General features: G+C 52.8%; 1 protein-coding gene across 1 annotated transcript in view; it reads right to left on the minus strand.

Moving 5' to 3' along the window:
* Positions 1–15,593, minus strand: part of CDH22 (cadherin 22, type 2) — a 104,673-nt gene that overhangs the window by 533 nt on the left and 88,547 nt on the right. Inside the window, 4 exon segments of the mRNA XM_010835113.1 lie at positions 5–460; positions 4,075–4,326; positions 11,492–11,609; positions 11,728–11,849. Of these exon segments, the coding sequence (XP_010833415.1) occupies positions 5–460; positions 4,075–4,326; positions 11,492–11,609; positions 11,728–11,849 (948 nt within the window).

The following is a 15,593-nucleotide window of genomic DNA, read 5'->3' on the forward strand; positions in this document are numbered from 1 at the left end:
CCGCTATGCAACGAGCTGAGCGAGGCGGCCGGCGAGTCCGCGCCCTCGAAGGCGTAGGTCTGGAAGGCGTCGTAGGGTGGCACCGACGGGTCCCCGTCCGCCAGCGCCACTTTGCGGCTGATGAAGTCCCTGAACACCGAGAAGTCCGGCTCGGGGCTCGGCGGCCCCTGCGGCAGCGAGTGGCGCTCCGAGGGCAGGCGCGCCTGCGGGGGGCTCCCCGTGCTCCCTGCGGAACCCTCGCCCCCGCCAACGCCGCCGTCGCCGCCGCTGCCGCCGCCGCCCTTGAGCTCCCCGAAGTCGTAGAGGCTCCGCAGCGCCGACATGTCGTAGGCCTCGGTGTCCTGCTCGCCGCCGCCCTCGTCGTTGTACTTGATGACGTTGTCCCGCATGTCCTCGTCCTCGTCCGAGCTCAGGTGGCTCTTGTGGTGGCGCCTGAGGGTGAGGATCAGCAGCACCAGCACTGCCCGGGAGAGAGAAGCGGGTGCCCGTGAGGGTCCAGCCCCACCCAGGGCAGTCCAGGGAACCACCCTTCTCCTGATGCCCAGCAGAGCTGGTTCAGCCTAAAAGCTCATGCAGGTTTCCTAGATTTCTGTGCAAAAATACCTTTCTCACAGTCTGGATAGAGCTGGCTATCTGGATAGGTAGTGAGCTGCCCATCTTGGGAGGTGTGCAAATCAAGGCTACACCACCACTGGGGGTGGGGACAGAGAGCTGGAGTTAAGAGACTTCATGTGTGTTTTAGGGCTGGACCCAACCTCTGAGGTCTTCATCCTCAACTCTATGAAGATACATCCCTGTGAGGTCTCTGGGGGCTGGTGGGTGGAAAGAGGGTAGCTAAGGTTTGGGGGAATGAAATGTCCTTGACCCTGACCTCTCTCTCACCCTATCCTTCTCTGTCCACTCCAGAGGCCCCGATCAGCCTGTTAGCCCTTTGGGTCTCAGATCCAGGTATGTCCTGCAGGAGCCCTTGTCTGAGAGCTCCAGGCCGGGCTCAGCACCATTACCTCCAAGCTTCCCCGGTGAGGGTTCCTCTCTATCTCCCTGCTTGGGTCCTTGGATCAGCAGCATCGGCACCTCCTGGGAACTTGTTAGAAATGCACGTTCTTAGGTTGTGCCCTAGATCTACTGAGTCTGTTTCAAAAAGGTTTCGAAGTCATGCCCAGGCAGCTCAGGTCTGAAAGCCACGGCTCCTTCATAGCACAGACCCTGCCATATGTTGGTCTCATCTCACCTCAAATCTACACTCTGAACTGCCCTGGAGGACCCGGGGCATGTTCCCCTGGCGGGGTGCCTGGCACGCACGCAGTAAGCATGAGAAGTATGCTTGTTGAATGAATGACTGAATGAAGAACTAGATGGAGACCTGGGTGTTGCAAGGTTGAGAGAATGAACGAATCGTCCCTTCTTGGCTTTCTTCAACTGTCAGAAAGGACTCTGCATGCCCTTCCTCCTCCCACCTCACTGATAACTTGTCTTCAGCCTTCTAAGCAAGCTTCTCTTCTCCTCTACTCTCTGACTTCTTTTATTTAAAAAAAAAAATTTTTTTTTTTTTTGGCTATGCCTTATGTGGGATCCTAGTTCCCTGACCAGTGATTGAACTCGCACCCCCTGCCTTGGAAGCAGAGTCCCAACCACTGGACCACCAGGGGCAGGAAGTCCCCTATCTGATTTCTTAACATCAGATGTCCCAGGACTCAGTCCTTGGTCCTTTATCTACATCCTCTTTCTTGACGCTTTCCTTGTCTCGTGGCTTTAAATTCCAATTAGAGGTTGACAGCTCCCATACTGCAGTCTCCAGCCTGGACTTCTCCCTTGAAACCTAGATTGTCCATCCAGTTTCTGCCCCAACAAGTCCCAGGGGGTGACCAGAAGAATCACTAACTTAACCTGTTGAAATTTAAAATAATAATATTTCCTCCTTCCCACCCTCTGTCTCCCCACCTCAGCAACGGCAACCCCAACTTCCCAGTGACTCGAGGCTTTTCACCTCTTTCATTTACTGATGAATCCCAGTGCCTATAATTGAACACATGGGGGTGGGGCTCATGGATGGATACATTGGGAACTGATGAGCAAACAGAGAATTAGATGGATGGCTGGGTAAATGAATGGACAGAGATGCGCTGGGTATCATGTCAGGCACTGGATTTTTTTTGCTGCTCCATACAGCTTGGGCGAGGCCAGGGGCCAGAACCAGCTGCGAGGGCCATGGGGCAGGCTGCTGGCTCACGACCTAACAAGGTGGCCCATGACAGGGAAGGAGGGGGGAACCCGGGGACAGGTCGGGAGGGAGGAAAGGCATCAGGAGAGAAGTGGGAAAGATGGATGGATGGCTTCCGGAGCTGGAAGCCGGAGCTGCAGAGGGCGATGCCCGTGAGAGCAGATGGTGGGGAGCGCGGGCGGCGGGCGACAGATGTGCCAGGCCTGATCAGCTATTCCGCCCGTCACCTTTACAGCACTGATGTGCACTTTCTTCGTTTGTGGGCAATTAGGCAGAAATTTGTTTGCACTGCCTCGGAAAATGAAACCGCTGTAAAGTGCACCCTCTGGAAAAAGGGTTTCTGAGCCATGGGCTGAGGAGGGGAGAGAGAGGGGTGGGGGGGAGCCTCCTAGCTAGGAGGGGCCTGCCCATGGCCTCTGCAGGTCCTGGGGGTGGGCAGCGAGGCGTAGGAAGCAGCTGAATCTCCCAGGGAATCGAGCAAACCTGGGATCTGCCGTCTAGCCCTTCCTTGAGCTCCTCCAGCTTTGGCTATTCTGTGAAGTCCAGAGGTCAGGGCTGAGGTGAAGCCCTTCTGCTTCGACAGCGAGAGGTGGCACTGTGGCCACTGGGTCTAGTTGAGCTCCTGAAACTGGACCTCCTCCTTGGGGACACTTCAGGGGTTCAAGTGGCTACTGGTGCAACTGATACCAGAGTAGATTTTGCCCCCTCCCCGAACACCTTAAGATTTTACCCCAGCTGCCCCAAGATTTTGCCCCCAGTTTAAATTCCTAGCAGTGAAAAAAAAGTCGTGTCTGACTCTTTGCGACCCTGTGAACAGCAGCCTGCCAGGTTCCTCTGTCCATGGGATTATCCAGGCAAGAATACTGGAGTGAGTGGCCATTCCCTTCTCCAGGGGACTTTCCCGAGCTAGGGATCCAACCCCGGTCTCCTGCATTGCAGGCGGATTCTTTACTTTCTGAGCCATCAGGGAAACCCAGATTTCCCAGCAGGTGGGGTACTTAAAGGAACAGAAAACACAGGCTGAAAAGACCTGATTTCAAGGAAGACCCAGTTAGAAGACTAGTTGGGTCCCCTTCTGCAAGCCACTTAACCTCTCCAAGCCTCAGTTTTGTCATCTGAAAAATGGGGCTGATACATCTGGCTGCATGGTTGTAAGGTTCGCAAGAGCCCTTTTTACTAAAAGTCCTACATAGAGAATAAAATAGGACAATAGACACGAGAGAACCTTAAAACACAGGCTTGGCTTTTAAAAATTAGGGGAGACTTTGGGCCATGTAGAGCCAGCTGAACTTAGTCTCCACTGGGTGCTGACCCCTTCTGAAGCTGGCAAAGCAGCTGCTCGGTACTTAGGAGATTTCTTAAAAGAGCTGCAGGTTAGAGCTTGGGGCTCAGGCAATTGGTTCAAGATGGAGCAGTGGAAAGACACGCCCCTATCTTCTCCTGCCACAGCACCAAAATCGCAGCTAGCTATTGAACAACCATTGACCGGAGGATGCTGAAACCCACTAAAAAAATCCAAAGACAAAGGAGAAGTTGCAGTGAGACGGCAGGAGGGGCCCAATCATGATAAAATCAAATCCCAAACCTGCCAGATGGACACCCCCCAAACTGGAGAACCAAAGAAGTTCTCCGCCTGTTGTGAAGGCTCTGAGTCCCACGTCAGGCTTCCGAGCCCCACGTCAGGCTTCCGAGCCTGGGGATCCTGGAAAGAACCTGGACCTCCATCAAGCCAGCCCTTCCTTGTGCGGACAGGAAAGTCAGACCCCCGCGGGGGCCGCTGGGGAAGGAAATCCGGGGCCCGAGGACCGGGGCCAATCAGGCAGGAGGGTGGGGCTGGCTCTTGGCGGACTCACCGACCAGGATGAGGACACAGACCAGGAGGGCGATGAGGGCGCCGGGGCTGAGGGAGGCGGCCATGACGAAGGCCGTGGTGTTGCAGGACTGGATGGCGCCCGAGCTGTCGCAGCCGCAGATGCGGATGGTCAGCGTCCCCGTACTGCTTAGCGTGGGCGGCCCGCTGTCCACCACCAGGATGGGCAGGAGGAACACGTCCTGCTCCTGCCGGTTGAAGCCCATGTGCTGCGTGTGCACCGCGGCCGTGTTGTCTGCTCCGGAGAGAGCGAGGGGCGAGTGACTCGGGGGCAGCCGTGCCTGTCCCGGCCCCCCCCCGAGTCCACCTTGGGATCTGCCTCACTCTGCCCCCAGCTACCGCCTCCCAGAGGACCTGATCTCCCCCAATTCTGCCCCCCAGCTGCCTGAAGGTCCTGTCCCCAGCCCTCGAGCCTTCACTTCTGTCCTTAGCTGTTCTAAGTTTCTCTTACCAGCTGTCTCAAAGTTTTGCTTTCAGCTATTTCAAGATTCTGTCCCCAGCTGTGCCAAGGTCCTGTCCCCAGTTATTCCAAGATTCTGTCCCCAGCTGGGCCAAGGTCCTGTCCCTGGCTATGTCAACTTTTTTTTTTTTTGCCATGTGTCTCAACAGCCTTTTGTTGTTGTTGTTGTTCCAGATTCTACCACAGCTGTCAAATGCATCCTGACCCTGGGGTCCTGTGGTCTTGGGGTTGTGGCTTTCTGAGCTCTGACAACTTCTGGGTCATCAGAGAAGACTGGGAACTCAGACTGGCACCTGCCTTTGGCTGAGGGAGCTTGCTGTCAGGGGTCTCTTTAAGAGCTGAGCCTGGAGAGCTTGGGACATACCCTTGGGGCCTGATAAAGATGCCTCAGGGCACCAAGGTCTCCTCACCCGCCTCTTTCCTTTGGATGCACGTGGCCAGAGGAGACAGTGAACACACATGAGTCATACTCATCATACTGCTGCAGGCTGGCGCCGGGAGTGCCCATCAGGACTCGGGGGCCGGTGGAGAATGTGTAGACGTGCCCACTTCCCCTGGCCTCCTGACTCCTCCACCCCTCCCCTGTGTGGGCCAGGCCATCACGGACTACCCCCTTACCCCGGCCCCCCATCATTTTGGTGGAAGTACTCAGAGCCCACCTGGCTGCTGGCTGTTGCCCCCACCCTTGACAGCCAGCCCCACATTGGGGGCCTCACTTCCTGCGAGGGGCCCAGGCTTCCTTCCTGAGTCCTTCTGTCTGTGTTCACAGGCTTCATGTAGGTCTCTCTGACCTCAGATTTTGGCAGCCCGGGCCCCTTACCCAGCTTTGTGTCCCCAGTTAACTCAGCCTCTTCCGTGGCCCCCATTCAGTGTTCCTGTCCTGGCCTTCCCCATCATGGACATAAAGCAGGAACTAAGAGCCCTCAGAAGGGCCAACTTGTGGTCTTGGGCACATCTGTGAAGTAGCCTGGAGATCCAACTGAAACAAGACTGGTCATGGGTTGAAGCTCATGTGATGGCCACACAGGAGTTCGTTGTGTGATTCTCTCTACTTTTATACATATTGGAAATTTTTCATTAAAATATTAATAACTAAGGCTGAGTCGATTGTGTTCTAGTTAGGGAAACTCATTTAGCTTCTCGGGACCTTGGTTTCCTCATCTGAAACTGAGGAAAACAGCATCTCGCAGGTGTGAGGATGAAATGGTGTAGTTCACCCGTGCCCCGGAGAATAGCTCCCGCAAAGCAGAAACTCTCCATGAATGCTGGTTATTCATTTTTTCTTGGCCCACCCCCACACGCCATACCCCATGCCCGCTCTCCGTTGAGACTGCCCTGACTTTATTCACCAAGTTCCCACTAGCTGGAACACCCTCTCCACCTTCTTGCCTGGGCAAATTCCTCATCCGTCATGCTCCAGCTAAATGTCACCTCCTTTCTGTGGCCTCCTTTCTCCGCTTCTCTGGGAAGGAAGGATTTATGGGTTCCCCCGCCCTGCTCTGACTATGCAGGTGCCACGCACACTTCTGTTACAGCACTTGTCATGCTGTGTTAAGGTAGCGTGTGCCTGTCTCTTCCCTGGCAGTGAGCCAGCCTGAAAGAATGATGCTTGAACGAGCCACATCTTTTAGGGGTAGCTGGTGGTTCTGGGTCAGCTCCTCAAGCTCTGGCTTGAACTCCAGCCTCCTGTCAAAGGGCAGTCAAGCCAGCTGTGACAACATCTGCCTTCCCCTGAGGATGAAAGGCTGAAGAGCAAGATGAGGGGTAAAGGAATAGCATAAGACTCCTTTGCATTGACTGCATATTTTTTAACACATCAGGGACTGGGTGGAAATGCTTTATCCTCACAAACATCAAGAGTTGTAACATTATTCCCATTTTAAATACGTGGAAGTTGAGGTTCAGAGAGAAGGGATTTGTCTGAATTTATTCTGTTAATTGGTGGCACAAACTATCTTTTCCATCCACCCATCTTATCATCAATCCATCCATCCAACTATCTGTCTTCCATTCATCTGTCCACCCATCCTCCATCCATCCATCCATCTATCCTTCAACCATCCATTCACCTATCCTTCCATCCATGCATCCAATAAATCTTTACTGAGTACCTACTGTGTGCTTGGCACCATGCTAGTCATAGGAGGGAAATAATGAAGACCTAAGTCAACCATAGTCTTGGATCTGATCTTAATGTGATAATATGAGAGACAAATGTTAATCAAATAAACCCACAATTCAGTCTACAATTGCAAACCATGAGGAGTGCTAAGAAGGAAAAGTATAGGAAGAGCATTTAACAGAGGATCTGACCCAGTCTGGGAGGTCAGGGAGAACTCTTTGGGTGAAGACATTATTGCTGAACCCTGAACAATGAGTTCTAGGAGAGGGAATAGCCTATGCAAAAGTCCTGCAGTTGGAAACGGCATAGGAACTCAAGCAGCGGAGAGCAGTCTTTTGTGGCTGGAGGGATAGGGTGATGATTAGAGCAAGTCAAGAAGAGGCTGGAGAGGGAGGCAGAGGCTCATTATAGAAAATCTTAGAGGCCATGGTAAGGAATTGCGTTATTTTCCTAAAGGCAATAGGAAGCGACTGATTGGTGGGCAAAGAAGCAACCTAGTGACATATCATCCCTCCATTCAACAGCAAATAAGAATTAAAGACCCTCTTTAGGTCAGGGTAAGCCTTCCCTGGCAGCTCAGTGGTAAAGAATCTGCCTGCCAATGCAGGAGATGCTGGTTTGATCCCTGGGATGGGGAGATCCCCTGGAGAAGGAAATGGCAACCCACTCCAGTATTCTTGCCTGGGAAATCCCATGGACAGAGGAGCCTGGCGGACTACAGTCCATGGGGTTGCAAAAGAGCTGGCCACGACTTAGCAATTAAACAACAAGAAGAAGTCAGGATTAGTCTAGCCCCTGAGGAGAGAGCAGTGAACAAGACAGACACAGTCCCTGCCTTCTCAGAGCCCACCTTCTAAGCAAGGGTGCCTCTAATCTAAAACACAACCGTGGGTGCGGAAGACCAGTTAGGAAGCTGTTGTATGTTTTAGATGCGAAATAATAGTGGTCGTGGAGGCACTGAGAAGCAGACAGATTTGAAAAATGAGTGGCTGGCTCTGGCTCAGCCTCAAATTCCCAAGTAAGAACAGAGGAGGAGAAAGTGGATATTTGTTTCTCAGGGCTGCTGTCTTTGACCACGGGAGCCATATGTTTCTGGAGCTCTGGTCCCTGCTACTGTTTCATTCCATAAGAGGAAATCCCTGAGCCTCCTTCCCATCCCTCTTCACTCCTCTCCTGGCAGCAGCTGGCTTCATCTGGGGAAGCCGCTGGCCACACCAGACCCCGACCCCACCCTTCTAGGCGGGATTTGCGCCCAGCACTGCATCCATCCATCTGGCCTGACATACATCAGTGTCAATCCCTGGCTGCAAAAGCAATATTTATAAATCACGTTTCCAAACTGGCTACAAATTTGTACAAAGAAACAGATGGGTTGGGGTAGCCGTTTGTCAACTGGGATATTTATACGGTGAGGAGGAGGGGGCTTGGCACACCGTGGGGAGGAGCTGGGGGGCTGGAAGGAGGAGCCCTTGCCTGCCTGTGCTGACGTCAGCATGCTGCTGCTGCCCTGGATCCCAGAGCTCAGACCAGGGGGTCACACCGGATGGGAACCCTGGCGGCCAACCCAGCCCCCACCCCTTGATCACAGAGGGGTAGTTGGGGCATAACCTCAAGCCCCTTGGGTTGGAAAGATTTGTGAACCTGGTGAGGTCAAGGGGTCAAGCCAGGGCTCCTTGTGTCTCCTATGCCCAGCTCAGGGTTCCACAGCAGTGATGAGCAGGCAGGGCAGTACTGGTGGTGAAAGTTGTTAAAATATCGAACTACTTCCAGAAAGGTTTAAATAGCCGTGACTCTGAGTCCCCCGATTGCTGCCCTGTTACCTCGGCCTCTCCCTCGAGCACACCCCCAACTTTTCTTTTTAAAAAAATTATTTATTTATTTTGGCTGTGCCTGTCTTTGTTGCCGCGTGGGCTTTTCTCTAGTTGCTGGGAGCGGGGGCTCCTCTCTAGTTGCAGCGCTCAGGCTTCTCACTGCAGTGGCTTCTCTTATTGCAGAGCACAGGCTCCAGGGCTTCAGCAGTTGCCGCTCATGGGCACGACAGTTGCGGTTCCTGGGCTCTAGAACACAGGTTTGATAGTTGTGGTGCATGGACCCAGTTGCTCCACGGCATGTGGGATCCTTCTGGACCACAGATCAAACCCATATCTCCTAACTTGGCAGGCAGATTCTTTACTGCTGAGCCACCAGCGCACCCCCACTTTAATACTATCAAGTCATTGATGGGTTAAAGCCTGTCTCCGCAGAGGCCCCAGGGTCCTACTCCAGGTTTATGATCAGTGTCCTGATTGGTTATCTGAGCTGCTGCTGCTGCTGCTGCTGCTAAGTCAGTTCAGTCGTGTCCAACTCTGTGCGACCCCACAGACGGCAGCCCACTAGGCTCCTCTGTTCCTGGGATTCTCCAGGCAAGAATACTGGAGTGGGTTGCCATTTCCTTCTCCAATGCATGAAAGTGAAAAGTGAAAGTGAAGTCGCTCAGTCGTGTCGGACTCTAGCGACCCCATGGACTGCAGCCTACCAGGCTCCTCTGTCCATGGGATTTTCCAGGCAAGAGTACTGGAGTGGGGCACTGGTTGTTAAATCCGTTTAGGACTCCTGGAAATACACATGGGTCTGGCTCCAGAGGACCCGGAGGCCCTGAGGGAGGGGATGTCAAAGTCTTGGGTTGGTCGGGGGGTGAACCCAGACCTGTTCCAGGTTCAAAAGGAACTCGCACAGTCTGACCTTAGCGCCTCTCTGACTACATGTCCTCCAGTCCTGTCACTCACTCACCCCAACTATGGAGGTCTTGAACATCGCAAGCCTGCTCCTCCTCAGGGTCTTTGCACTTGCTGTCTCCTGGACTTGGATCATTCTTTGTGCAGTTATCTGCATGGCTCACCCCTGACTTCCTTTAGATCCCTCCTCACTATTGACTCCTTCACAGAGGCCTTCCTAAGCCACCTTATTTAAAGTAGCTTCTGAAACTCTTGTGCTGTGCTATGCTCAGTCGCTTCAGTCATATCTGACTCTTGATGACCCCATGGACTATAGCCCACCAGGCTCCTCTGTCCATGGAATTCTCCAGGCAAGATTACTGGAGTGGGTTGCCATTCCCTCCTCCAGGGGATCTTCCAGACCCAGAGATCGAACCTGGGGCTCCTGCACTGGCAGGCAAGTTCTTTACCACTAGCGCTACCTGGGAAGCCCAGCTGCTACTCTTACCTTGCTTTATTTCCTCCTGTTTTGTCTAACACGTGTATGTGAATACCTACTGTGTGCCAGGCACCAAGGGTCCAGCACTGAATAGAAGTCCAAACTCTTGTGAAGATTGCATTATTTTTCCTTGCTGCCCACTTACCATCCTCATCATATTATTTATTTGTTTAATTTCTGTTTTCCCTCCCTAGAATGTAAACTCCATGAAGGCAGGGATTTTGTCTCATGTGCTGCTGCATTTTTAGGACCTAGAACAGCGCCTGGCATATAGACATATTTTCAATAAATGTTCAAGAAATAGTTGCTGAATGAAGGAGATGCCATGTTCTAGGTACTGACAATACACTTCGGTAGGCTGCATTTCACTGGGGCCACCTAGCTGCCTGGCAGGCATTTTCAGTCCCATTTTACAGATGGTGAAACTGAGGCAGACCTCAGGGTTGCACAGGAAGTCATGAACTGAGATTGAACTGAGACCCAGAGGTCCCTCACTCCCAGTGTGTTGATCCCACCCCCCAGTCTACCCCTTAAAGATTCAGACTTCAACTTCTTGATGAAGGTGGACCTGCAGGGGTGGGTTTCACAAAGGGGATCAGCTCAGGCTGGGTGGGGCAGTTTGCTTTCAAGGTAGGGAGAAGGAAGCACAATGGAACTGAGATACGTGTGGGTTTGAATCCAGCCTCACACTGACTCCCTGTATGACCCTGCGTGAGTCCCTTGTCCTCTTAAAGTCTCAGTTTCATCACCTGCAAAACGAGGGGACGGGTAAGAAAAACTGCCTCCCAGGTGACCATGAGGATGCAAAGAGAAACGTGAGGGGGCTAAAGCACTTTCTTTCCGGCTGTGCTAAGCTTCACTGCGGCACGTTGGCTTCCTCCAGCTGCAGTGCAAAAGCTTCTCTAGTCGTGGCCCACAGGCTCAGTCGTTGCAGCGCATGGGCTTAGTTGCCCCTCGGCATGTGGGATTTTGGACATCCGACCAGGGGCAGAACTGCGCCCCCTTAATTGGAAGGTGGATTGTCAACCAGAACCAGGGAAGTCCCAAGGGATAAAGCACTTTTAAAACAAAAGGGTGGGAGTTGTGTGTGTGTGTGTGTGTGTCAGTTGCTCAGTTGTGTCCGACTCTTTGTGACCCCATGGACTGTAGCTCGCCAGGCTTCTCTGTCCATTGGATTCTCCAGGCAGGAATACTGGAGTGGGGTGCCATTCCTTTCTCCAGGGGATCTTCCTGACCCAAGATCGAACCCAGGTCTCCTGTATTACAGGCAGATTCTTTACCATCTGAGCCACCCTGGATCCCTGGCTTATTCCAATCTTAGATCAGGGGCTCCTCCCACCCTGGAGCCCCACCCGCTCCCATTCTTCAGGTATTCCCTCTCTGTGTCTTTCTATCTACCCCTGTTACCCTGGAGCTGGCCCCCTCCACTCCACCAACCCACCTCTTGCTTGTTCTTCAGTCTGGCCAGCAGGCTTGGTAAGGGCTCCAGCGTGGCTCAGACGTTCTGTGTGATCTCGGACCCATCACTGGCCCTCTAGGGGCCTCCATAACATGGGAAGGGGGCGGGGAGGCTAGGCTCCTCCCTCCACGAGTCCTGGGATTTGGGGTCCTTCAGAGGTCACTCACCTTGGATGTCGAGCAAGGAGAAATGCGGATTGCTGGGAGCTTCTGGCACCAGGCGGAAATAGAAGCGATGCCCACTCTGGGGCTCGTCTCTGTCCACCACGCTAATGGTCTGGATGAGCTGAAGGGTGAGGAGCGGGCAGGGGACCGAGGTGAGGCCGAGCCCACGCCGGGCCTGAACAGAGGTTGCCCCAGCAACCTACTTGGTAGCTACCCCGGTCCCAGCCCCTCAGTGGTACCTGGCCTGGCTTGGCATCCTCACACACGGCTGCCTCGTAGGGTGTGGCCAGCTCTGGGGGATTGTCGTTCACATCCAGGATGCGGATCCTTAGGGATGCCCGGGATAGCTGGGCATGATTGTCTGTAACAAGAGCACAGCAGTAAGGTGGGCGGCTTCAAGTGTGAGATCTAGACAGCCCCCCATCTCCTGCTAGAACATTAGGCAGTGGGGTCGCATTGAGAGATCTGTGTGTTGATCAAGCTGGACATCGGGCTAAATGGGTCACCATCACCATATCAGTGTTACTATCATCATCACCACCATTTGATTATCGCTGTAACCGTCGCCATAATCACCAGTCCCACCCCATCACCAACGCCATCACCCTCTCCACCGTTACTACTGCTCCCTTCACCATCGCCATTACCCGGAGCACTGCCACCAGAGCACTGCCACCAGCACAACTATCAGTACCACCGTCACCATCCGCCCCACTCTCGCCATCACCATGCCATCCCACCTCCTCTGTCCCCTCCCCATCAGCAGGAGAATGATCACCAGCCTTGTACCCACTAGTACCGCCTCCCTCATCTCCACCACCACAAACACTAAGGCCGCCACTCACCACCCTTGCCAGCCCCAGCACCCCCCGGCACCACAATCACCGATGTCACCACCACCATCATCTCCAGGCATTCGCTTATCCACCATCTCTGCTACAGCCCCGCCAACACTGCCAGGCCCCGGCCCTCATCACCCACATCACTACCACAGCACCACCACCCAACCACACCACACTCAGCACTGCCGCTCTACCCCTTCACCTCAGCGTGCACAGAATGCTCCTGGAGCATCCATACCCATCATTTCAGGTCTCCTTGCAGAAATCCGGTAGTTTGGTACAATTTCTATCCCCATATTGCAGAAGAGAAATGAAAACACTGGAGAGTTTAAAGAATCGGTCAGCTGGCAACTGAAGTCCCAAACCTTTGCTCTTTTAAGACTCGACCCTGAGAGGGCAAGACAAGTCCACTGGAGGTGAGTCTTCACCTCCAAAACCATGCAGCCCCCACCCCTCCATCTGTGGTGTATTTGAGGTCAAGGCTTCCGTTGTATTAGTTCCTGGGTCCCCAGCACTGTGGCATGTGGCACGGACTAGGTTCTAACAGATCTGCGGAGTGAATGAGTGAAACTTGGAAACACTCAGACAGAAAGAGGCTTGCATTTCAGGCATGGCTCTGTCCCTGACACGGTGTTTGATCTTGGGTAAGACTTTTCCCTCTCTGACATCAGTTTCCACACCTGGAAAACAGCACAGTGATTAAGAGCAAGGACTCAGGAACCAAGTGGTTCCAATCTCAGTGGTGCCACTCAGTAGCTGTGTGATCCACGCCAGGTCACTTGACCTCTCTATGCCTTGATTTTCTTACCTACAACAAAATGGGTCTGTTAGGAATGGGTTGGCTAGGCGGACAGATTGAGTCAATATCTGCAAAGCACTTAAAACTGTATATATAACACATAACAAGTGTTACATAAGGAGTTGTTAAATAAACAGGCATCCTTGAAGGATCCTCTCAGCAGTGACATTCAGTGACTTGGGGCTCTGGGACAACCCATCCCCTCCTGTCCTTTCTGAGAAGCACCCTGAACGTTGGCCCTTTACAGCCCCCAGACCTCTGAGTGCTCATGGGTGCCGTGTCCTTGGCTATCTTAGCCATGAGTTCATTACTGACATGTTCCAGCCAACAGTGCAATCAAGGATAGCCAGCCAGGAACCCCATGAGTTTTTTGGGGGGAAGAGGAGGTGGTTGACTGCTCCTTTCTGTGAACTCAAGGGCCCCAGCGGCTGCTGACTGCAGCTGCTCCTGTGTCGATAAAGACAGAAATGGAGATTGGGAGGCAGGTGTGGCCACCGGGTCAGGGAAAGGAAGGGCTGGGGTTGGGGGCATCCTTAATTAACTCAAACCCCGACTCCTCTCTGGAGCTCCCCTTAGCCAAGGTGCCTTATCTTCTCAGCTCACCCAGATCTGCTGCTTGGGCGATTAGAGGGGGCTTTTCCAGGGGCGAGAGATAGGAGTCGTGACTGGGAATGCCAGGTGAGCTGTTATTTTTAAGAGTGCTTTGCCAGAGAACAGCCAGCCGGTGGGTGCTTTGTGGGGAGAGGAGGAAGGGAGGAGGGGAGGGTGAGGTCCATCACCAGGAACAGGCACCTCTCTCCCCACTGAGGCAGAGGGAAGGTAGGGGGTGAGAGGGCACCTTTCCCTTCAATGGGGGGTGGAGGGTGGAGAGGGGTGGGGTTCAGGGCTGGAGGCAGAGGTAGGGTCCTGTGGGGCCAAGCAGAAGGGGTCCTCAGAGTCAGATAAGATCCTCAGTGGGCAGACTGGAGGCTTGGGTCCACTGCTGGTGAGACACCCATTATTGTATCATTCCTCTGAGTTCTCCTGGGCCTCTCCTATCTCTTCTGTAATTCTATCTCGATTATCTTGATTTATTGAGATGTAACTGACATATAACACTGTATAAGTTTAAGGTGTAAAATGCAGTGATTCAATACACATAGATATTGCAAAATGCTAGTCACAAAAAGATTAAGTAGTACATCCTTACTTTACAAAGCTACCGTTTCGTTGTTGTCCTAGCTCCTCCTTTCAAATGTTACAGGTCACTTCTTGGGAAAGTCCTGAGTTCTTTGGCAAGAGAGAGCATCTCAGCTCCGAGAGGTGGGGCAGCCAAGAGGTGTGTCTCTATGTTGCCAAAGTTGCCACCTACGTAGCTTATCTCAGAGACCCCCTGCCTGAACTGGCGTCTGGCCTGGGACCCCAGAGTTCGTGGGCCAACCCTAAGCACAATCCCCATGCTTTGGCATCATGACAGTCTCCAGCCTGGCTCATTAGAATCACTTGGGAAGGGACTTTCTTGGTGGTCCAGTGGTTAAGAATCCACCTTGAAATGGGGGACGTGGGTTCAGGGAACTAAGATCCGACATGCCATGGAGAAACTAAGCCTACCTGCCTTAGAGAGGCTGTGCACCAGACTGTAGAGTCCATGAGCCACAGTGAAAGACTGCACGATGCAACGAACTTCCCGTGAGCCGCAGCTTAGACCTGATGCAGCCAAATAAATACAATTGTTTTTAAAAAATCCTGCTTTAAAATGAACTGATGCCCCAAGACTTGGTCATTTTTTTTTTAATAGCTCCAGGTGAATCTATATAATATGTATCCATAGTAAGCTTTGCAAACTCCAGGGGTGACTGGTAGGTGCTGGGGGAAGTCCAACTGGACATCTTGCCTCTGATTGGCTTCCTCCAAACCCCTATGGATCACAACATCATTTGCAATAATTGATAATAATGCATAATTTTACCACCTTAAATGTTTCTGGTATAAAACAAGAGATCCATCAATTAATTTCCTCTTCATGCAGAAAGTTCCAATTTATAACAAACTTTCTTATCTTTCATTGGATCTTCAAAACAACTCATAAAGGAGATCTTAATTAAACCTGTTAAAAAATTTTTTTTTGGCCATGCCGTGCAATTTGCAGGATCTTAGTTCCCTGACCAGGGATCAAACTCAGGTCTGGGCAGTAAAAGTGCTGAGTCCTAACCAGTGAACCGCCAGAGAATTCCCTAAACCTATTTTGTAGATGGAGAAACTGAGGCCCAGAAAGGGGTAAGACTTTGTCCAAAGCCACAGGAAAGTCAGTGGCAGAACTGGCATTGGGTCCTAGGTCTCCGGACTCTCAGTCCAGTGCTTAGTCCAGATGCAGTGCCCGTGGGCCCTTCCGCTGCCTGAATATTTGTCCATCCAGATGCAGCTACTGCTCGGACCGAGGCCCAGGCTGACCTCGCCCCACACCCAGTGGTAGGCGCCCTCTCCC

The sequence above is a fragment of the Bison bison genome, unplaced genomic scaffold, assembly GCF_000754665.1.
Source record: "Bison bison bison isolate TAMUID 2011002044 unplaced genomic scaffold, Bison_UMD1.0 scf7180017864038, whole genome shotgun sequence".
NCBI lineage: Eukaryota > Metazoa > Chordata > Mammalia > Artiodactyla > Bovidae > Bison > Bison bison.